Genomic DNA, 24466 nt, shown 5'->3' with positions numbered 1-24466 from the left:
AATTGATAAATCTCCGGGCCCAGATGGGCTACATCCTAGAGTTCTAAAGGAGATAGCTGAAGAAATAGTGGAGGCGTTAGTTATGATCTTTCAAAAGTCACTGGAGTCAGGGAAAGTCCCAGAGGATTGGAAAATTGCTGTTGTAACCCCCCTGTTCAAGAAGGGAACAAGGAAAAAGATGGAAAATTATAGGCCAATTAGCCTAACCCCGGTTGTTGGCAAGATTCTAGAATCCATTGTTAAGGATGAGATTTCTAAATTCTTGGAAGTGCACGGTCGGATTAGGACAAGTCAGTAAGGGGAGGTCGTGCCTGACAAACCTGTTAGAGTTTTTTGAAGAGATAACAAATAGGTTAGACCAAGGAGAGCCAATGGATGTTATCTATCTTGACTTCCAAAAGGCCTTTGATAAGGTGCCTCACGGGAGACTGCTGAGTAAAATAAGGGTATTCTTATGGTGGATGTAGGGAGACCCTGCTAATGGAAACAACTTCCCTACATCCACCCTATCTAAACCATTCATTATCTTGTAAGTTTCTATTAGATCTCCCCTCAACCTCATAAACTCCACTAGGACCCGGGGGCACAGCCTTAGAATAAAAGGCAGTCACTTTAGAACAGAGATGAGGAGAAATTTCTTCAGCCTGGGAGTGGTGGGTCTGTGGAATTCATTGCCACAGAGGGCGGTGGAGGCCGGGATGTTGAATGTCTTTAAGACAGAAGTTGATAAATTCTTGATTTCTCGAGGAATGGAGAGAGAGCGGGTAAATGGAGTTGAAATCAGCCATGATTGAATGGTGGAGAGGACTTGATGGGCCGAATGGCCTTACGTCCGCTCCTATGTCTTATGGTCTATAGAGCGCACCTCATGAGGGCGAGGATGAGCCTAGTTTTTGAAGGATTAGAGGATGTGTGTGAGCGTTGCGGGCGGGTGGGGGGGGGGGGGGTGCAATCACGTCCATATGTTTTGATCCTGTCCAAAGCTAGGGGAGTACTGGAAGGAGGTGTTTAGGGTAATTTCCAAGGTGGTGCATGTGAAACTGGACCCGGGTCCCCAGGAGGCCATATTCGGGGTGTCGGACCAGCCAGGGTTGGAAACGGGAGCGGAGGCAGATATCATAGTCTTCGCCTCGTTGATCGCTCGAAGGCAGATCCTGCTGGGATGGAGAGCAGCCTCTCCACCCAGTGCCCTGGCATGGCGGGGGGACCTGTAGGAATACTTGACCCTTGAGAAGGTTACGTTCGAACTGAGGGGAAGCTCGGTGGGGTTCTACAAGTCATGGGCACTATTTATTATGCACTTTCAAGAACTGGATAACATCGAACATTAGTTGGGGGGGGAGGGGGGCTGTGTGGATTAAGGGTGACTATGGGTAATCCCTGATTCCTTTTTGTCATTTGTTTATGTAAACATGCGGGCTGATGTTTGGGGGTTGGTGGGCAGATGGGATTGTTGTTATTATGGGGATTGACATATCTTGCTGATTATTGTTTACTGTTGATGGGTGTAAATGTGGGAGAAAATGTGAAAAAGGAGAATAAAAATATTTTAAAAAAACAAAACAAATGGATCTGTTTAATTACTATGAGTTGGTATTTTCTTTGTAACAACATCTGCCTTACCCAATGCATGTGCATGAATCTCATTAATTTCCTGTTTTCCTCCTTGTCTATTACATATGAACGAACATAACTAATTTGAGGGAATTCTTGTAAAATGGCCTCTTGCACGCGAGGGACCGGATTAAAAGGGAAACAACAATGGTCATTTTATTAATATATCCACTAATCAATGGTGTATCATTTATTATTGTGGTCTAATTTTGCAAATACAATAAAAAATATAAAATATGACCAGATCTTTGCTTTGGCAAATTTAATATAATCAGTGTAGACTGGTCTTTTATTATAATATGTTTGTGTATGAGGTGTGTTATATTATGTGATTGTAGACATTGTTACTCTTTGCTTACTCCCAGAATGGTCTGGTGGTTGTCGTTCAATGAAACTATGTCTTCAATTTAAAGCAAATAACATTTAATGAATAACGAATATGAATACTAATGAGTTTGTTCAGTTTGCCATATTCAGAGCATTTTTTTTCCATTTGCTGGACATTTCTTCTTTAAGGGGGCAGTTCCACATCTATAACACGTCATGAAGTTGACGTTATGATGCACGACACACCTTCGCGCATGCGCAGATCGGCTTTCATCCGTCTCGCATTTTTTCATGCAGGGTTCGAGTGCACACATGCAAGGTGGCTGCCATCCAAAAAGTGCTTCTTCATCAATTGCGACACCATTTTTACACACTCAACCATGTGGTGGATTTTCACGCCTTTTTTACAGGTATAATATTCATGATATTGCTTCTTACTTTGCTGATATGCTAGGCATTTTTCAATCGCTCTTTCTAGCATTAAGTCCTGTTGTCTCAAAAGCCTTTCTCTTAGGTGTTCATCATTTATCCCAAATACAATCTGGTCACGAATTAACAAATCATGCAGGATTGAGCTAGAAGTTTTATGTCTGTCACAAAGCTAGTAAACGATTCCCGTTTTTTGCAATCTCTTGTGGAAAACAAAACGTTCAAATGTCTCATTTGTTTGGATCTTGCAGTGGTTGTCGAATTTACTTAAAATCACATCAAATTTAGCTTTGTCCTGACCAGCAGAATACTGGAAGGAGTTATATATTTTGATTGCATGCTGTCCTGCCATTGATAAAAGCAATACAATTTTTCTAGCATCAGCCATGGTAGTTAAATCTGTAGCTTCCCAATATATTTGAAATTGTTATTTAAACAGTTTCCAATTAGAATTCAAATTACCAGTAATCTTAAGGTGATGTGGAGCTTCTGCGTGGTCCATCGAGGTGGTTGTCTTCAAAGGATTCATTGGCTGTGATGCTTCTCCAGTCAAATAGCTGCTATGGATTTCTTCTGTTTCCGATCGAATTAAATCACTCTGTCTAGTTTTTTTGAACGCCACTCCTGGTACCATGTTATATTACATGATCGTAATATGTCATTACTCTTTGCTTACTCCCAGACTGGTCTGATGGTTGTAGTTCAATTTAAAGCAAACAACATTGAATGAATAATGAATATAAATACTAATGCGTTTGTTCACTCTTCACAACTATAACTGATGATAAAGTAAATCAGAAGAAGTATTAACTGTGTTTAACTACATGTGCAAACTAAACTATATCTCTCTAACACTCTGCTGTCTAGTCACTCCTGGTTCGAAGAGCCAGGAAGATTCTCTGAATTCAGTTTATGTACATGGATCTAGTGCTGCCATCTAGTGGTTGTCTAACGCTATGATACAGTTGTTAACCCTTTACATACCAGCAAATATACAGATCGCTGCAGTGTGGGGGCAAAGCAGAAGTGAGGGAAATTTACCTGTAGATTTTCCATTAGTACCAATGCTGGTAGACGTGAGGAGAGTGGTAACTGTTTTTATTGCCAATAAAATTGCTTAGAACAAATCTACCATTTGTGAAAATTATTCATAACCAGTAGTAACATTTCTCATCCAACATGATAAAGAGATATTTAACTCATCATTAAGTCCAAAGATGTGCAGGCTAGGTGAATTGGCCATGCTAACTTGCCCCTTAGTGTCCAAAAATATGTAGGTTAGGTGGGGTTACAAGGTTACAGGGATAGGGCTGGGGAGTGGACCTAGGTCGGGTGCTGTTTTGGTGCAGACTCGATGGGCCAAATGGCCTCCTTCTGCACTATAGAGATTCTATAGATTACGGGTGGGACATCACAATACATCTCTGGAACCTGACATGTCTGGGATACACTCTGATCTTCAAAGGGAGGTTCGGGGGAACAGTTACCCCACTTGCCTCCAATTAACAGCATATTAAACTTAGTTTGTTCATGGTCTGGGGAGGGTGAGGATGCAATTTTCAAATGTGAATTCAGTGAACAGGAACAGTCTGCAGCACATTAGTGCAAGGCTGTTAGATTCCATGTGAGAAGTAAAAGTTTTTTGTAGTGAAGACATTAGGACGCGGGGGACCTTGTGTCATTGGACCTTGAGCATTGCATCTCATTCGGATACACGGACATGTTTGTTATGCTTTAATGCTGCTAGCTCTCCAAGATTCCACCTGTTCGCTTCGACAAGGTAGCACCAGACCCCATCATGGCTGCCATCGCCACTCATGTTCTGCAGGCAGCTCACACCTCTTAGTGATACTCTGCATCACTAATTGGACCTTGAACTCGCCTCCAGCGCAATTAAGGCATTTATATTTCAAAATAGTGATATAGCATAGGATCGAGATCCAGGAGTTATTATGGTACCAGGTTCCCAACACCACTTTGAAAAACTGGCCCAAAGACGCAGAAAATTGTCCATCCTGTGTCTTTATTTGGGGAAATAAATGTTGTAAAATGAATTGAACTTGAACTGACAAGTTGCATGAAATTAATAATCAAATTATTTTGAAAACTTTATTGATTTTGTCTGGAACTGTCATTTTGATCTTTCGGTCAGCTGAAATTTTTCTAATACGTAACATAAGGTAAAATGAGTTGGACATCCTGCCTAAAAGCAAATTATTGCGGATGCTGGAATCTGAAACCAAAGAGAAAATGCTGGAAAATCTCAGCAAGTCTGGCAGCATCTGTAGGGAGAGAAAAGAGCTAACGTTTCAAGTCCTGATGACCCTTTGTCAAAGCTATAATACAGAGAAAGTGGGAAATATTTATACTGTGGAGTGGGGGAGGGACATACGGAAATCCTGTCAGAGAGAAGAGCAGTACATCCTTCTTCAGGGTAGACATTCCTGGAAGAGAAGTGGCAGTGACATAAACACTGGATAAAAGCAAATTGCTGTGGATGCTGAAATCTGAAACCAAAGAGAAAATGCTGGATAATATCAGCAGCTCTGGCAGCATCTGTTGGAAGAGAAAAGAGCGAATGTTTTGAGTCTGGATGACCCTTTGTCAAAGCTATAATACAGAGAAAGTGGGGAATATTTATCCTGTGGAGGGGGAGAGGGACAAACGGAAATCCTGTCAGAGAGAAGAGCAGTATATCCTGCCTATTGACTATCTCTTGGAAGGGCCAACTTTATTTTGGAAACCTGGAACAAAATTCAAAGTACTACAGGGGGCTTGGATACTTTCACTTATCAGTATTGGCTGAGAAAGGAATTTATAGAGTGAATATTGACAGAAGTCCCTCATCCTCTTATAAAAAGCAGTATTGGGTGCTATACTATTAGGAGAGTATTGCGGCTTTAGAAAAAGTGCACCATACATTCACTAAGGTGCTGTCTGGTCTGAGGAAATACAGAGTTTACTAGTGTGAAAAAATTGGATAAAGAAGATAGAAATGGACAGTTTCCAGTAGTTTAGGCCACTGGTTGTAAGACTAAATGTAAAATATTTAGAACAGAGGGAAGTGAAAAAAATTACCCGAGTGTTTTGAGGCTTTGGAATTCACTTCCTAGCTTAGTACTTGAGGCTGAGACCATATATGTCACATTCAAAACCAAATTAGATAGGTAGAGATGAGAACAGGCCAGGAAAATATAATTAAAATTATTTGTTTGGATTGAAGGTAAACACCGACACAAATTGGTTGGACCAAATGAATTGTTTGGTGGTGTAACTTCTACACATGTATTTGTATATAGAGATGGCAAAGAAAGAAAGGAGGAGTGGATCGCACTGATAGGGGGATGGATGGGAATGAAGAGCAGAGAAAAGGGGAAATGGATGGCAATAAAGGGGAGATAGAATGGGGGAAAAATAGAAATTGTAACAAAATGGAGAGGAAAGAAGGCAAATGATCAGAGATATACTATTGCAAGACAAAGGTGGAGAAGCTGGGATCAGCACATTGGGTAGGGGGAGGAAAGGGTGTGTAAGAATCTCGGGCAACCCCTGGTCCCCTTGAACTGCAAAACTGGACTTTAGCCTCAGAAACTGTAAAATGGACACCATTCTTGGCCAAATTTTTCCCAGCAAGCTTGGCTTGCAGGGCTGTCTGTGAGTGTGAAAGGAATGTTTGCAGCAACCCCCCCTGGACTTACAACTCATCAGTAGACAGACAGCACTAATTGGATCAGCAAAGGGCACAATGGAAATGCTAATAGCCCTGAAACTCCCCCAGCCAAGAAACAATGTGTTGGTAAGAACTCCTTACATATGATAATGACCTTGTCTCCATCGGAGCTGAAAACCCATCAGCATAATCTGGTCATAATGGCAGCAATCCCGAGCGAATGGCAGACTCGAAAATCCCATCTTCTTAATGAGGTGTGGAAGACTGCGATCTCCCAGGACAATGGAGCGGGCAGGAAGCCGTTTAAGACTGGAGCTGGCTACCTGGACCTATCAGGAGAAGGGGCGAGACCTGCGGGAACTTTGAAATGCTAACTTACATGCTCACACAAAAGAAGCTGGACTGGAGCGAAAAAAACTTGGATTTTGGACTATAAAAAGGGTGGTCAAACGGCCATTCGCTCTCTTAGGATCTTCTGCTCGTGCTGAACTCTCTGCTCCTACAATATCAGCCTTGGATTGTAAGTATCCCGCAGCAGCTTGCGAAGCTCCCTGGACTAGTATAGTGGTTGAGGCTTTGGGGAAAGGGGGTGCATGCTCCTATTTTGTCCTTTTAAAAGATTGCTAAAATTGTGTATGTAAGTTTTACGTTGTGCTGCGATAGTATTCCTTCCATAGTAATAGTCATTAAAGTATAAGATAATTGTGTGTTTTCTGTATTTGGTGGTGGTTGATCTTGGCAATTAATAAATATATGTGTTTGGATTTTGGAATTGGAGTCTGTCTCAATTGCTTCAATCCCTCACCAACGAGCTCTAGCCAAGTCACTCTATTAAAATACTCCTTACCATAAATCCGGTGTCGAAAACTAAGGGAAATCCCTGGGCGATTCGAACCCGCTCACTCAGGAAAGGCTGCCAGATGGGCAGAGGTTTTCCTTTCCTCTCTCTCTTGGGGGCGCTGCTCAGGTGAAGCAGGCGCAGGTGGTAGCGAATCCACCGGAGAGAGAGAGGATCACCCGGGCAGTGGTGGGGCTTGGACGACGGGGTGCCAAGCCTGGTAGAAGCCCACGGGGGTGGAGGTAAAAGGGGATCCCGCTACAGGTGTTAATCATTTGAAGTACAGAACTTGAATATTGCTGAAAGAAAACACATATTTGAAACTATTTGTCTTACACTCATCAGGAAAATTCATAAGAATATCAAAGGAACAAGAATTTATTCTGCATGAGAAGAGAGTACTAATTGGTTGGCAAGTGATCTCTGATTGGTAGCAGTGTTGCTGTGGACCATGTACTAGTTAACTGACAACTGACAGTTAACTACAAAACTTTGTTTAAATTCAACAAGCAGGTTGACTCTGATTGGTCAAGGGCGTTGCCATAGGGAATGAACCAGGGAATGGTTGTTGCCTATTTTGTTTAGTTGAAAAATGCTCAATGAAGTACATGTGCTAGAAGCTGCATATATTAATATACATCGCGTCATGTCCAAATTGACTCTTACCAATTTTTACAGATGCACCATAGAAAGCATCCTATCTGGCTGCATCACAGCCTGGTATGGCAACTGCTAAGCCCAAGACCATAAGAAACAAGTGAGTCGCGAACACAGCCCAATCCATCACACAAACCCGCTTCCCATTCATTGACTCTGTCTATATCTCCCTTTGCCACGGGAAAGCAGGCATCCGAGGTATTCTCTCTTCCAACCTCTTCCATCAGGCAAAAGTCTGAGAACATGCACTAACAGATTCAGAAACAACTTTTTTGCCCTCTGCTACCAGACTCCTAAATGATCCATTTGTGGACTGAACTGAGCTCTCCACTCATCTTCTCTGCTGAGTAGCACTGCACTCGTACGCGTCACCCAATATCTCTGTCTATGTATTTACATTGTGTATCTATCATATGTCCTATGTTTTTTATGTGTGGTACAATCTGACTAGACTGTACGCAGAACAATATATTTTCTGTACCTTTGTACACGTGACAAATCTAAATCTAATCTAAATATGGCCCTGTTCTTTGAAGACTGGAAAAACATGGAAATTTCACAATCATGCCTCCCACATTTAGGTCCAAATCATTAATATATAACATAATGACATAATAATAATAACCTTTATTGTCACAAATAGGCTTACATTAACAATGCAATGACGTTACTGTGAAAAGCCCTGAGTCGCCACATTCCGGCGCCTGTTCGGGTACACGGAGGGAAAATTCAGAATGTCCAAATGACCTAACATCACGTCTTTCGGGACTTGTGAGAAGAAACCGGAGCACCCGGAGGAAACCTACGCAGACACAGGGAGAATGTGCAGACTCCGCACAGACAATGACCCAAGCCTGGAATCGATCCTGGGACCCAAGCGCTGTGAAGCAACAGTGCTAACCAGTGCACTGTTGTGCTAAGTAGCAGGGGACCCAAGATTGAGCCCTATAGAATGTCACTGAAAACTGCTTTGCATTCACAAAAATCATGTGTTGATTATTAGCTTTGTTTCCTGTTACTGAGCCAATTTTGGATCCAACTCGCCACATTCCCCTGTATCCGACGGGCTTTTACTTTTCTGCCCAGACTGTCATTTGGGAAACTGTTGAATGTCTTCCTAAAATCCACGTAGACCACATCTACTGCAGCATCCCCATTAATCCTCCTTGTTACTTTCTCAAAAAAATTATATTAAGTTAGCAAGTCATGACATTCCCTTGACAAAACCACACTGACTTTCCCTGATTAACTCTTGTCTCTCTAAGTGACAATTTATCCTGGTTTTCAGATTTGATTCTAATAATTTGCCCATCACTGAAGTCAGACTGACTGGTCTGTAACTATTTGGTTTATCCTTCATTTTTAAACAACAGTACAATGTTCACAGAGCTTCAATCCTTTGATACCTTGCCTGTATCCAATGAGGATTTGAAAATGATACTCAGAACATCCATTATTTCTCCTCTGGCTTCCTGCAACATCCTGGGATAGAATCCTTTGGCCGTGATGATTTGTCCATCCTCAAGGATGTCAGTACCCTACAGTACTTCATCCCTCATTATGATTATTGTCTCTCATATTCCACACCTCCATATTAACTAGAATGTCTGCACCATCTCTCACTTTTGTCAGAGACAGAGACAAAGTACTCCTTACGAACCCTGCCAAAATCTTCAGCATCAATGCGTAAGTTACAATCCCCGATGGACTCAAACCTTTCCTTAGTTATCCTTTTGCTGTTAATGTACTGATAAAACATCTGATTTTGCCTTGATTTTACTTGCCAATATTTTTTCATATCCTCTTGTGATGAATGTAGGAAAAGTGTTATATATATTGTATTATATATCTGTTGCTGTAATATTATTAAAAATTATGATTTAACATAGAGGCAGACGATGTATCTGCTAGGGTTGGAATTAATGTATCAAAAAGTGAGATAATCATTCATTCCAACCATGTACTTGTTTACCTTTATGGAGTTATTGGAATATTGTGTAATTTGGAAGGTTCCCTGGGATGAAGATAATTGAAGCATTCTGTTTAACCTTAGTAAAGATGGTCATGAGAAATTTAATGGAATAGAGATGGTATAATTATTGGGAGGAGCCAGGTCTGCATCAAATAGTTTAGCTGTCAGGTTTTATAGCCTTACAAAGACAGAAGGATTTCCAGGCTGTGCCTGGAAGGGTGTCTCTCTCATTTTTTGAAAGAAAATCTCTGCACAATAGTACAGCAAGTATCCCTGTGTTTTCTAACTTTATTTACAAGTGGTTTTTGATCTGTAAAGAGCTTTGCTTAATTGGAGATAGAGATTAAAGTGTTTCCTTTTATGCTAAGAATTGTTTAACTGTTAATTATAAAGCTATTTTCTGAGATGTTAATGTGTTTAAGAATAAAGTTATTTTAATATAAAAGATCTGTATTTGAGATCTTTGATATCAAACATTAAAGACCATGTTGAGGGCCTATAGTTAGGATTATCCAGAAATTGCACTTGTATTATTTGCAATTAGGGCTGCACCTAATGAATCAACCAAATTTAGTCCACTGAATTGGTTTTTCGTCATGAAGTAAGAGGACCACTTTGATTACTTACAAAGAAATTGGTGAGTCAGTGTTTGGAGATGACATTATTGGATTATGCGTCAAACTTTAGGGAGAGATTAACTAAGGATGTTGAGTTGACGAAAAAGTATTTAAAATTGTCACAGCATGCGATGAAAAAAGAGGCGGATAAGAAATAAGAAATTTGTAGTTTTGTTTGTGAGGAGTAAATATTAGTATTATTACCAGTGGTACGTGAACCATTAAATGTAAGGTATGGTGGGCCTTATCAAATCGAAAGGAAATTGAGTGAGGTGAATTATTTTGATAAGAATGCCAGATAGAAGGAAAACTCACAGAGTGTCATGTTAATATGCTCAAAAGGTATTTTCATTGGGAAGGAAAGCAGAAGGAGGACTTGGGTTATTCATTATAACTCACAGCAAATTCCAGATGGGTCTGAATTTGACATTCCACAAATGGAATTAGACGATTAGGAAGTAATAAGAAATTGGGTTAAATTACTGAGTTACCTTCCAGAGGAAAATCAGAGTGACTGAAAGAGTTATTGCAGTCACATAAAGCTATATGTGGGAACAAACTAGGAAGTACAAAAGTAAATATACACGATGTAGATGTAGGAAATTCTATTCCAATTAATCAACATCATTATAAACTCAATCCACTAACGCTGGCACAGGTAGAAAAGGGGATTGAAGGCATGCTTAAGAACGATATAATTGAAGTGAGTTGCAGTGATTGGAGCTCACCTATTGTGATGGTACCAAAACCAAATGGAATGAAATGATTATGTGTGATCCATAGAAAGGTCAATGCATTTACAAAGTCAGATTCGTATCCATTTTCTTTAGTACAAATTTAGAGTGCCCAAATATTTTTTTCTAATTAAGGGGCAATATTAGTGTGGCCTACCTGCATATCTTTGGGTTGTGGGGGTGAGACCCACGCAGACATTTTGTTTTATTAAATTTAGAGTACCCAATTATTTTTTTCCAATTAAGGGGCAATTTAGCATGGCCAATCCACCTACCCTGCACATCTTTGTGTTGTGGGAGCGAAACCCACGCAAACACGGGGAGAATGTGCAAACTCCACATGGACAGTGACCCAGAGCTGGAATTGAACCTGGGAGTTCGGCGCCGTGAGACTGCAGCGCTAAATGTTGCTCCTTTAAACCTTAGTCTATTTGCTCTGTTTACATCACCTTTGCTCATGAGTCGCCAGGTATCTTTATGATACCGCCACATGGTTCAAGTTCAGGTTATGATTAATAACACAGCACACCGCTTAGTAAAGATCAAAACAACGGTCATTTATTATATACAACAAGCAATATTAATACCCTAATACTACTTTCTATATAATAAACCTATCACTACTGGCCAATACTTAACTTAGGAAGAGCCCACCAGGTCAGGGAAACGAATGGCTTGTCCAATCAAATCTGGCCCGCGGGATTCAAAAGGCTGCTACAGGTCGGTGGCTAGGTGTCTCTACCGGATAGCAATCGCTGGATTCAAACTTACAGTTGCCGGTGGCTGGTCTTGCGAAGGTCTCGAGCAGGCGAAGAGGAGAGAGAGAGAGATCTGAACTTGGATCCCCACTTTTATAAGGCCCAGGGGCTTCCCGCCTCCCAGGGCGGCCCTTGACCCTGAGTCCCAAGTGATTGGATCCGTCCCCAATCTCTGGGGTCGATGTGTCCAATGGTGAGGCGATTCCTCGATGGTGGGGTGGTCGCTCACCTGTCTTTGTTTCGGCCACTGCAGGCGCCGACAGGTCTGGCCCGGTATTCAATTGCTAATATGTTGCAATTGTTCCCGGGGATAGCCGATTTAACTGTGGATGTCTGAATAGATGGGCTGCAAACAGTCCCGAATGCAACTGCGAATACCTGGGTTGATGGGCTGTTGATAGCCCTGAGTATCGATCTGGGCTACCTTCCCAGAGCCGAATATGCAAAACTGTCTGCAGCTGCCTGCTTGTGTCTTCTTGGCTGCTTTTCCCAGCAGTCTTTCGGGTTAGCCGTTTTAAACTGGGTTTTGGCCAGATTAATCGGAACGCAGCCATTTTACATGGCTACATAACCATTGCACCACCGTGCTGCCCTAGACCCATGCAGACATAGGGAGAATTTGCAAACTCCACACGGACAGTGACGCAGGACTGGGATCAAATCCAGGTCCTCGGTGCCATGCAACAGCAGTGCTAACCACTGTGCCGCCGTGCCGCCCCTCAGAATCGCATCTTATTCCTTGTTTGGAAGACTGGATTGAAAAGGTGTGTGAAGCAAATTTTATTAACAAACTTTGCCTACTTAAAGGATACTGGCTTTTGTAATGCCAAATAGTCGGTATCAATTTAAAATTATGCTGCATGGAATGAAGAGTGCACCGGCAACATTCCAAAGACTAGCCAGCAAGAATTATGCAGTACATAGAAGATCTGGTAGTGTTCAGTCAAACGTGGAATGAGCATTTGGAACATTTAAAGGAATTGTTCAATCAACTACAGGAGGCTGGCTTGGTGGTAAACTTGGCGAAAAGTGAATTTGCAAAATCCCAAGTCACATTCTTAGGCCATACTGTTGGACATGGTCAGGTGGCCCCACAGAATGTGAAAACAAAAGCTATTGGGGAGTTCCCAATATCATGAATGAGAAGAAAAGTTCTGAGATTTCTGGGCATGAGTGATTTCTACAGGACGTTCATGCCAGATTTTAGCAGTGTGGTTCCTCCACTGACTGAACGTCAGAATTTTATTGGATGTCAGAATGTCAGGAGGTGTCGAAATCTTTAACATCCGAGTAAGACTTTTAGACTGAAAGAAGCGTAACAGATAACAACACAGTTAACGTTAAATGATTTTGCTTGTCACAAGGAGAGAGGCCACTGGAATCAAGGGTTGCAGCAGGCACACTCTGAGGAACATGAGGGACGTAGAGATCTTTATACACAAAAGAAACCCATTCCCCCCCCCCCCCACAGGTGATACATTGGTAATTCCTGAGCCTTTCAATTGGTTTACACAGAGATAAAGGTACAATTCCGATACAAAGGAGGGGTGATCAGATGACGTCAATGTCTACTGCAGTAATTCTACAGAGATGAATATACATTAGCAATACAAAGGCCATGCTAATCGACTAACGTCATTGGCTCCGATGGTACTGTTATTGAACAATGGTGTGTGTCTGTCACCATACAAACTAAATTGACCTAGTCAAGAAACCGATTAAACTCCAGGCAATGTAATCAATTTACAGGGGGCCATCTGTCTGCCTGAATTAATGAGGTAGCTAAAGCAATTTACAATGAGACACTTTAAGACTTTATGTCAAGTATCCCATGATGCTTCAGACAGCCATGTTAGGTTTCCACAGAGGCATTTGACAATTTGGAAACTGTGTTAACTACCGCAACACCAATTAATGCCTAACAATGTAAGGTGGCAGTTGATGCGAGTGATGTGGCCATTGGTGCTGTGCTGTTACAAGAAGATGACAAAAGGATAGAAAGACCTGTTGGTTATTTTTCCAGAAAACGAAATATTCATCAAAAGATGTATATGAGCATTGAGAAGGAGACATTAAGTTTTGTATTGCCATTGCAACCTTTTGACCTTTATGTTGCTAACAATTTATCACAGACAATTGTATATACAGACCATAATACATTAAAGTTTTTGGAGAAGTTTAAAGATCAAAATGCAAGACTGTTTAGGTGGAGTTTATTGCTACAACCATTTAACTTGAAAATTATATGTGCACCAGGAAGAAAAAACATTATTGCAGAGTGATAGAACATTCAATGTTGGAAAAGAGAGACTGAAAGGAACTGTACTGATGTGTAAATTTGTATGCAAAAATATAATAAGGTATGTATCGTATAGAGTACTGGTAGTGTTTAGTGATGAGCAGTGTTTAAAGTTGAAAAGGCTTTGGAAAAATGAAGCCATTTTGCTGGTTCATTTTTTAAGCGCAAAGGTGTGGTGAAAGTGGGAAAATTGTTATATATGTTGTATTATATATCTGTTACCATAATATTTTTTAAAATCCTGGTTTAACATAACGCAGGCGATGTGCCTGCTCGGGCTGTAATTAAAGTATCGTAAAAGTGAGATAATCATTCATTCCAACCATGTACTTGTTTACCTCTATGGGGTTAATGGAATATTGTGTATTTTTGGAAGGATCCCTGGGATGGAGGTAATTGAGGGGTTGTGTTTAGCATTAGTAAGATGGTCATGAACCAGTTAGTGGGATAGAGATGACCTAATTAATGAGAGGAGCCAGGCTGCAGCAAGCAGTTTAGCTGTAGCACTTATTAGTCTAAGGCTGAAGGATTTCCAGGTTGTGCCTGAAAGGGTACCCCTCTCACCTTTTCTGAAAGGAAATATCTACACAATAGTACAGCAAGTATTCCTGGCTTTGCTAACTTTATTTACAAATGGCTTTTGCCCTGTAATGGGCTTTGCATAATTGGAGATAGCGAAAGTATAAGTTAATCGTTAAAGTGTTTCCATTGATGTTAAGAATTGGTTGACTGTTAATTGTAAAGCTATTTTATGCGTTTAATCCTGTGTTAATAATAAAGATTGTTATCATATAAAAGGTCCCTATTTGTCAGTGGATTCACTGGTGGGGATGAAGTATCCTTTCCTCACAGTTTTACAAATTGAAAATCATCGGAGTTTCTCGTCCAATTTCCTAATATAAATTGGGGTCTCGTCCGGTACTGTAACATTCTCTTTGCTTTCCCTGTTTTCTTTTTCTATAAACCTCCAGGCTTTCTAATGTCTTAAGTTTTCTTTTTCTGTTTCAGCTTAACCTGCATGCTTCTAGATAACGCACAGCGCTCAAGATTTGGCAGCACCACCCGTTTTCCTTGTGGAAACATGCCTACACTGTGCCTGTAGAATCTTGTTTGTGAATACCTCCCACGTACTGCTTTGTCACTGATTTCCCTTCAATTAGCTGTAACAAGTTCACTTTCTCCAGATTACGCCTCAGCTTCATAAAATTTGTCTTTCTCCAATTTAGAACTTTTACTCCTGTTCTCCCTTTAATTTTTTTCACAGTTGTGCCAAATCCAACCGTGTTATGGTTACAATCTCCAAAATGAAATGAAATGAAAATCGCTTATTATCACAAGTAGGCATCAAGTGAAGTTACTGTGAAAAGCCCCTAGTCGCCACATTCCGGCGCCTGTTCGGGGACACTGGTACAGGAATTGAACCATGCTGCTGGCCTGCCTTGGTCTGCTTTAAAAGCCAGCTCTTTAGCCCTGTGCTAAACCAGCCCCATTGCTACTCCACCAACTTGCCCAGCTTCATTTCCTGAGACTAAATCTAGAATTGCACTCCCTCTCATTGGGCTTGTTGTTTGCTGGGTAAAAAATATATCTTGAATGCAGTTCAAGAATTTCTCCCTGTGTCTGCGTAGATTTCGTTCGGGTGCTCCGGTTTCCTCCCACAAGTCCCGAAAGACGTGCTCGTTGGTGAATTGGACATAGTGAATTCTCCCTCAGTGTTCCCGAACAGATGCCGGAATGTGGCGACTCGTGGAATTTCACAGTAAAATCATTGCAGTGTTAATGTGAGCCTACTTGTGACACTAATAAAGATTATTATTATTATTATGTGCCCTCTGGGCGCTGTTTGTATCCAAATTGATATTCAGGCAGTTGAAGTTCTCACCTATTGCTACCCTATTGTTTTTGCACTCAAAAATAGGCCCACAGACCAAGGCTAACTACCTGTCAGTGGAATCCTCAAAACCAGCTAGGAGGGCTACCAGGATTAACAAATCTTGTGAAGTTGCAACAAAAGAACCAATTACAGTCCAGCCACATGCTAATGAGCTTGATTCAGCACCCTGATGTCCGTCAAAAAGAACCTTCGGAGAAAAGCGTGTTAGTGCAGAAACCTCTGATCCATCTCCTAAAAAAAAAATCAAAAATGGAAAAGGTGACTGGAAAGGTATTGACCGAAGGCAGAAAAACAACTAGAGCAGCCTTGAGCACAAAAAAGGCACTTCCTGTCACACCACAACCAGCCAAGCCAACTGGGCATTCGACCAGATTGCGAAAATAGCAAACCCCACATCTTGTCGTACTCTTATAATCCATCTATTATAGGTTGCAGAAATTGCATTTTATATGCCTTTTTGATTTTCCTACCTTTTAGTTTGCTTTTGGCACGGGTGAGCTTATATGTCGCATAATTTCAGTAGATTGCTTGACAGTGGATGGAAAAATAAATATTAATGTTGTATTGGAAAGGACCAATGTTTTGTTATTTTTTAAAGTTTAAGATTTCAAGTTCATAGCTTGTATGGATAAATATAAAGCAATTATCAATTCATGCGCATAGTGTTAATCGTGAAGATGTAAACTCTCAGCTACAAAAACATTTTTTTCTTGGTTATAAGTATCTGCATCAAATATTGGAATTGTACATTGATATAAAAAAACATTTTTATACTCTCTATATTTTTGTTGCAAGAGATATAATTTTAGCAATAAATTTTGTACATTGTGAAAAAAGAAATATGCCTACATATTTTTTGTCTATCTCCTTACTATTTGAGGGTCTATTGCACACTCCGAGTAATGTCACTACCCCTTTTTTTAGTTTGGAGCTCAATCTGACTTTACATGATGATTAATTTAGCATGTCATCCCTCCTCACAAATGTAATTATCTAACCAGAAATGCTACAGCCCATCTTTTTATGCCCCTCTTTATCCTGTCTGCTCACCTTATATCCAGGGATGTTGAGCTACCAATTTTACCCCTCTTTAAGCCAAGTTTCTGTTCAGCAATTATATCATACCGCCATAAGTCTATCTGTGCCCTGAGCTCATTGGCTTTGTTTGCTGTACTCTTTGCAATACCTTTTATCACTGCCAAATTTCTGTGTTATACACTTTTAAAACTTTGCTTTGTAAGGGTCCTTCTAGCTGATTCGCTTATTTCCCCTTTCTTTATTTTTACCATTATCATTTTTTATCCACGAATACTTAATGGACATGTATCTTTAAGTCAAGCAGCAAAGAGGAATTCAGAAAGTTGCAACATAGTATATGGTGCTGCTAGCTTTGGATAGCAAGACCCAGACTTCTTGGCACCCGATGGATGGGGTGGGACTTGGTTCGATTAATTGGCTGGTGGGCAATGAATTGGCCAAAAGGCCGTACTCTGCCCGATAACAGGTGGTGATTGGGTCCTACTCAAGTGCAATCATTTTCAGAGCTCCAAGGAGCTCGGTTTGAATCCTGGACACTCAGAACAAAGGACCGTTTCTCGCTCTCTCTCCAGAAAGTTGCTGTATTTTTGCACCTACAGAGAACCTGAATGAATGAATCTACTGTAAAACCATAACAGAGGCCTGAATCTGAAAGCTTACTTTGGAGGAAGGGCTGCTTAAAGACAACCATCTGAAACAACAACTCTTTTTCCTTTTACTTATTATTTTCACCCCTCTGTGTTTGCGTGTCCTGTGTCTGGATGTAGAAGGTGGGGGCAAATTAAAATGAGGGAATATGAATTAGATAATAGTTAATCAGGTGTACTTGCTGCATATTTCATTATAGTTCTTGTTAAAAAATAAACAAGTAAATGTTTAAATCTACAAACCTGGTGACTGTAATTGTCGGGCAGCCAAGGACTGATGGCCTCAGCTATTTTTCTAAGAATTATTGGTTAATTTAATTGTATTGCACCTCCGGGTCAAGTGGGGCTGGAATTGACCGTGCACAAGTCCAGGGGGTCGTAACAGCTTGTTCTGTCTTGCAGTCACTTGCTAATTTTATGTCTCTTGCTCTCTACTCTGAACGACCAGTTTCTGCCCTCAGTTTTCCATCCCCCTGTCAAACTAGATTAAACCATCCCCAACAACACTAGCTAATCTCCCTGCAAGATCATTTGTCCCAGTCTGGTTCAGGTGTAGGCTGTCCTGCTTGTACAGATCCTATCTAAGTGCTGCCTATGTGCCTATTACCCTGAAGTGATCTGTTTAAGAGATCAGCAGAGTGCAATGAGACCAGTGCTGCCTGTGTACCCATTACTCTGAAGTGGCCCCTTTAAGAGATGCGTAGCATGCAATGCTATCAGTACCGCCTGTGTGTCAATTAACCTGTAGTGGCCCATTTAAGGCGCCAGCAATAGGTATCCTATCAGTGCGCCCATGTGCCCATTACGCTCAAGTGCTCCCTTTAAGACAGGCATTGTCAAACTCGGGGGCGCGACCCGCGGGTGGGCCGTGGGCGGGTGTCGGGAGGGTCGCGGAGCCATCCGTCGCGGTGGTCCCGATCGCGCAAACCTGCGCGCAACAGCTGCAGCAGCCGGCTGTTAATAACGTTGGCTGCAAGCGGCCTTCAAAATGGCCGCGAACATGGAAAACAAATGCGGCCGCACTGCGCATGCTTGCCAGATCATAGGCGCACATGTGCAAAACTATGCGCAGGCGTGCCGATGATCGGGCACGCATGCGCAATGCGGCCGCTTTGTTTTTTTAAATGGTCACAGCTTTTTGTTTCACAAGTTCGGGGGGGTTTTATTCATTTAATTTTTTTTTTCATTTATTTTATTCATTTTTTTTTACAAGTTCGGGAGGGTATTATTTGATAAAATTTTACAGGAAAAAAATTCAGAACTTTGGACAGATGGAGACTCCATACTTTCCAACACCGGAAGGCTTCACCTTCATCCAACAGGTTCCATTGGAGGAGCGTGTACGAGGGCCAAAGGGACCCAAAACCATTTCCTCCATTTTTGTCAGCAGCAAACAAGGTAAGAGAAAATGGTGGGTCACGAAGGTCAACCGGCGTGGGTCGCGAAGGTTGGCTGGGTTGGGTCCCGAAGGTTGGCCGGTTGGTAAAAATGGGTCCCCGGAAAAAAAGTTTGAAGAACATTGCTTTAAGAAATCCGCATCGTGCAAACCTATCAATGTTGACTGTGTGCCATTACTCTGAAACGGCCCCTTTAATAGACCAGCAGCGTGCAATCCTACAAGTGCTGCCTGTGTGCCCATTACCCTGAAGCAGCCCCTTGAAGAGACCAGCAGCATGCCATGCTATCAGTGGTGCTTGTGCATCCATTACTCTGATGCGGCCCCTTTAAGGCACCAGCACCATACCATGCTATCAGTGCTGCCTGTGCACCCATTACCCTGAAGCGATCCCTTTAAGAGACCAGCAGAGTGCAATGCTATCAGTGATGCCTGTGCGTCCATCATTCTGAAGCGGTCCCTTTAAGAGTTCAGCAGAGTGCCATGCTATCAGTGGTGCCTGTGCGTCTATCACTTTAAGAGTTCAGCAGTATAATAATAATCGCTTATTGTCAGTTGTTTAGCCAACTGTGCTAAACCAGCCCCTATAGCATGCCATGCTATCAGTGATGCATGTGCCCCCATTACTCTGAAGCGGTCCCATTAAGAGACCAGCAGCGAGACATGCTATCATTGATCCCAGTGAGCCCATTACCCTGAAGCGGTCCCTTTAAGAGACCAGCAGAGTGCAATGTGTGGTAGTCACCACTGTTGTATTATATTGTATATATGGGTATTACGATAAGGCCCCTGTACTACAGGTACGGGGGTAAATCCCTGCCTGCTGGCTCCGCCCAGGAGGCGGCGTATAAATGTGCGTGCTCTCCAAACAGCAGCCATTTCGTAAGCTGCTGTAGGAGGCCACACATCTCTGTGTAATAAAGCCGCAATTACATTCTACTCTCGTCTCGTCGTAATTGATAGTGCATCAAATGCTATCAGTGATGCCTGTGCGTCATCACTCTAAAGAAGTCCCTTTAAGAGTTCAGCAGCGTGCCATACTATCAGTGGTGCCTGTGCATCCATTACTCTGATGCGGCCCCTTTAATACACCATCAACATACCATGCTGTCAGTGCTGCCTGCGTACCCATTACCTTGAAGCGGTCCCTTTAAGATCGGGCTGCGCGCGCCGCCAGGCGGTGACGTCAGTGCATCATGCCGTCTGCCCGTGTCCGCCATTTTGGCCTCTCGCTGACGGCCGGAGGGACATGAAATCCTGTCACCGCTTCCGGACCAACGATTTTTAAAAAACCCTGCACCGCCCGGACTTACGGAGCCGCCTCGTCCAGCCCGGCCCCGCGGGAGGGGCGGGGGAAGTTCAGTCGGCTTGATCGGAAAGACATGGCGGGTAAGACCTGGCCGTGAATAGGGCCCTCATGTCTCCCCCCCCCCCCCCCCCCCATCCCTGGGGGGGGAGGGGATTGGGACGCACACTCCTTCCCACCCGGCCGGTTTACTGATAATTGATTGATTTGGTTTTTTTTTTAAATAGGGGTCGGAGGTGTCGGCACCGGCGGTAACGACCTGCAGTGGTGTTTCTCCCAGGTGAAGGGTGCTGTGGATGAGGATGTGGCGGAAGGTGAGGAGTTGGTGCCGGCGAGTCCGGGGGCGGGGGGGTGTTTCGGTGTCAAAAGGTATCGGGGGGGGGGCGGCAGCACCGCCTGCCCTGTAACCCGGGCCTGATGCCTGCCTGCAGCCTCCCAACAACAGTCCAGCCCCTCCGTCGCCGCCGGCAGCAGCAGTTTGTCAATTTGTAAACATCAGACTGAGTTTAAAAAGTTCCCCCTCGGTGTGAGTGACGCAAATGTGCGTGCGCCCTTGGTCCAGGGTGTTTGGGGGGGGGGGGGATGTGAGCCGCTTCAGATTATCAGTTTGTATAGTTCAAAAGAACAACGCTGAGAACCGATTTCCGGGAGTATCTGCTTACTAACATTAAAGACATCGAGCCACAAGTGCTTGAAGCAGATTCTCGTAATGTGCGGAATCTCTTGGCGCTTTTATCCAAGCGATTTGAAAGCAGATCCTATCCTGGTGTTTTTGAGACAGCTGTTTTTACGAGTTGCACTTTTCAGGGAGTCAGGCACTTAAAACAAAAATCCCCTCCGCGCCCCATTTAAAACGTGCGTTAGATCGAGGGAGTGCTGTTCCAGTTAGTGGATGCAGTACCGCAGGATCAGTGTTTGGCCCGCAATTGTTCACTGGTGACACGGAAATGGGTGGAAGGGCATGTTGTGACGAGGATGTTGTGATTCTACAACGGGATGTAGATGGGTTGGATGAGTTGGTGAAAACCTGGCAAATGGAGTTTAATGTGGGGCTGAGGCCATGCAATTCGGTAGGAGGAATCAAAAGGCAGATTATTATTTAAATGGGAAGAGACTGTAGGTGAAAGACATTCAGAGGGAATCTAGGTGTGTTAGTGCATGAATCACTAAAAGCTAGCAGGCAGGTTCAACAGGTAGTTAAGGCAAACGGCATTTTGGCTTTTATTGCAAAGGGGTTGGAAGTTTTGCTGCAATTATACAGGGTGTAGGTGATGCCTCATCTGGGTTACTGCATATGCTTTTGGTCCCCTTGCCTAAAAGAGGATATGGTAACATTGGAGACAGTCTAAAGGAGATTCACCAGGCTAATACTTGGGATGAGAGGGTTGACCTAACCAGGGAGACTAAATAGTCTGGGTCTGTGTTCCTGAGTTTAAAAGATTGAGGGGTGACCTTGTTCAAATTTACAAGATCCTGAGGGGGCTTGACAGGGTAGATGGTGCAATGTTTTCCACTCGCGTGAGAGTCTCGATAAAGGGCTGGTCATTTAAAACTGAGATTAACAGAAATTTCTTCCTGCAGAGGGTGGTGAATCTCTGGAACTCTCTGCCCCAGAGGGTGGTGGAGGCTGGATCATTAGAAGTATTTAAAGTGGAGGTGGATAAATATTTGATTGATAGAGGGCTATGGGGAAATGACACAGCAAAGGATTTGAGGCTGGCATAGAACATACAGTGCAGAAGGAGGCCATTCGGCACATCTAGTCTGCACCAACCCACTTAAGCCCTCACTTCCACCCGATCCCTGTAATCCAATAACCCCGCCTAACCTTTTTGGTCACTAAGGGCAATTTATCATGGCCAACCCACCTAACCTGCACGCCTTTGGACTGTGGGAGGAAACCCACGCAGACACAGGGAGAACGTGCAGACTCCGCACAGACAGTGACCCAGCAGGGAATCAAACCTGGGACCCTGACTGCTATCCACTAATGCTGCCCACCATAGATCTGTCATGATCATGGCAGGGCAGGCTTGAAGGGCCTGGTGGTCTATTCCTGATTCTCGTCCTTGTTTGTAACAATCTCGTATGTAAACCAGATGCAGATTAGGTGGATTGGCCATGCAGATTTACCCCTTGGTGTCCAAACATGTGCAGGTTAGATGGATTGGCCATGTGCAGGGTCTCGTGGGTGTAGAGTGGTGGAGTGGGTCTGGGTAGGGTGCTCTTTTGGAGCATTGGTGCAGACTCGATGGGCCAAATGGCCTCATAGGGATTCTATGGAAATGTGGTTGTAATATGTACTGCGTCATTATTTATGTGGTCAATATGTGAATGCTTTGTTTTTACTAGATGGCAGTATTTTTTAAAAAAAAAAGTCAACTTATAATTTTTTTGCCAAAAGAAATCATTTGCCAAAAGAATTTTGCCAAAATTGTCAATCAATACTTCAAATATTCCAAGCACATCATTTATACCCCTCGCAAGATTAATTTTCTGTTAACTATGCCATTCAAAACAATGAACAAACTTCATTCACACCTGTATAGTCAGCCAATTATCGAATTGGACATAGCAAATTATTTCCTATAAAATATACTCAAATTCTAAGTTCTTTCAGAAGCAGAAACGATAATTAAAAAGGGAGCGATGGTGGTATAATGGTGAGCATAACTGCCTTCCAAGCAATTGACCCCGGTTCAATTTCCTGGCCATCGTAATGCCAATTTATTTGAAATACTGTGCATTCAAACTGAGGAACAGAAGCAGTTTCTAATGCAGAATGTATGCAAAATTAGGGCGGGGAGTGAAATATGTAATGATGGCAAGTAGTTTAATGGCTTGGGTTCATAGTGCAAAGTTAAATCTATTGTATCAAGCATTGTTTGTAATTTGGGTGTATTAATTAGATGCTGCAGAATTTTCTGCAATCTTGAGAAGTAAACAAAATCCATAATATGGTTTTATTTTCACCAGGGGAGCTAGGTTTGAATTTATTAAAAGAGGGACCTATGATCGTGCAGTGAAAAATGTCACCATTCACGCAGGCAGTACAGGCTATTCTTTGATTATTTGAAATAAAGTAAAAGGTTCTACTCCTGAAGTTCATCATACTAGATATGAGCACGGAACTATTATTGTTGATAGTGTTTTTGAAACAAAAATATAAAAAATCACTAAAAATAAGTATTATTATTTACTTTAGTTGTAAACCCACATATAGAATCCTGATTTTCATAATTTCCCAATTGATCATAAGGAGTGACAATCCTGTATAGAAACTGTAAATTGATTTAGTTGATGGGATCAGGTATGGTAAACCACCAACTTGTAGCACTAATTTATGAATGAGTGGACACCTCTAGAGCAAATTACTGTCATACTTGTAATTAACTCAGAGCTCACTTCTCATTACATATTTTAAGATCGATTTGTTTTATGTGGAGCTTTTCAGGTGGTATTTGAAAGATGAAAGCTGCGTGAGCATTTGTTCTCTGAGGAATATTATTACCTTATTTGTATGTATTTTGGGTAGCTTGAAATAATCCAAGTATAATTGTTTTGGAACTTTCTCTTTTTTTTCTTTTGCAACTATTATTAGAGAAAGATAAAACTTGGAGTTGAATTTGAAATATTTCTGTTAACTGGTTCACTGGATATTAACTGAAAATTTGGGTCAGTTTTAATGTTTTTTTAAAAGTTCTTTTGGTTTTATGTGCGTTGATATAGAAGTTTAGAGAACTGTAGGATCTCTTGGGGCATGATTGACTATCCTAAACTCCGAGAAAAACATGCGTGATTTACAATGTTTCATTCTTCCAGTAGTTTTGTGTGATACACAACTTTATTGCAGTTTGTATCTTCAGTTATTGCTGGTTTCTCTGCAACTGTTGCCGTTTGGATGAGTTTCTACTCTTTTCGGTATTTCTGATTGTGGGGATACATTTTTTATTCATTCATGAGATGTGTGTCTCTGGCTCGGTCAGCATTTATTGCCCATTCCTAATTGACCTCAAGACCGTGGTGGTGTGCTGCCTAGAACCGCTAGTCCATGGAAGCCCATAGTGCTGTTAGTGGAGGAATTCAAGGATTTTGACCCAGCAACAGTGAAGGAACAGGTCAGGATAGTGAGTAGCTTGGAGGGGAATTCTCACTTAGCGGTGTCTCCATGCATGTATTGCCCATGCCCTTCTAAATGGTAGCAGTCATGGGTTTGGGAGGTGCTGCCTAAGGAGCATTAGTGAGTTCTTACAGTGCAACTTGCAGATAG

At 42.2% G+C, this 24466-nt stretch overlaps 1 protein-coding gene and 2 long non-coding RNA genes across 5 annotated transcripts in view; 2 read left to right on the top strand and 1 right to left on the bottom strand.

Moving 5' to 3' along the window:
- The window catches only part of LOC140393112 (uncharacterized), an 84625-nt gene extending 68025 nt beyond the window's left edge, over positions 1–16600 (top strand). Inside the window, exons 4-6 of one of the 2 annotated variants that reach the window (XR_011935492.1) lie at positions 2239–2351; positions 13873–13976; positions 15834–16600. This is a non-coding gene — a long non-coding RNA (uncharacterized lncRNA). The remainder of the gene's footprint in view (positions 1–2238; positions 2352–13872; positions 13977–15833) is intronic. The other variant, XR_011935493.1, reaches the window with a different exon arrangement.
- On the bottom strand, positions 1893–20144 carry LOC140393113 (uncharacterized). Its single transcript, XR_011935494.1, has 3 exons — positions 20026–20144; positions 16280–16336; positions 1893–3058 (listed from the first exon to the last, which is right to left on the bottom strand). It is a non-coding gene; the product is annotated as an uncharacterized lncRNA (long non-coding RNA).
- Positions 20116–24466, top strand: part of ppp2r2d (protein phosphatase 2, regulatory subunit B, delta) — an 88852-nt gene continuing 84501 nt past the window's right edge. The window contains exons 1-2 of one of the 2 annotated variants that reach the window (XM_072479159.1): positions 20116–20279; positions 20424–20510. In XM_072479159.1, the coding sequence (XP_072335260.1) occupies positions 20273–20279; positions 20424–20510 (94 nt within the window). In that variant the 5' untranslated portion in view covers positions 20116–20272. Of the gene's footprint in view, positions 20280–20423; positions 20511–24466 lie in introns of those variants that run through there. The other variant, XM_072479160.1, reaches the window with a different exon arrangement.

The sequence above is a fragment of the Scyliorhinus torazame genome, chromosome 16 (assembly GCF_047496885.1).
Source record: "Scyliorhinus torazame isolate Kashiwa2021f chromosome 16, sScyTor2.1, whole genome shotgun sequence".
NCBI classification, from domain to species: domain Eukaryota; kingdom Metazoa; phylum Chordata; class Chondrichthyes; order Carcharhiniformes; family Scyliorhinidae; genus Scyliorhinus; species Scyliorhinus torazame.
Note: the sequence above shows the minus strand (reverse complement) of the source record. Positions and strands in the feature narration are given on the sequence as shown.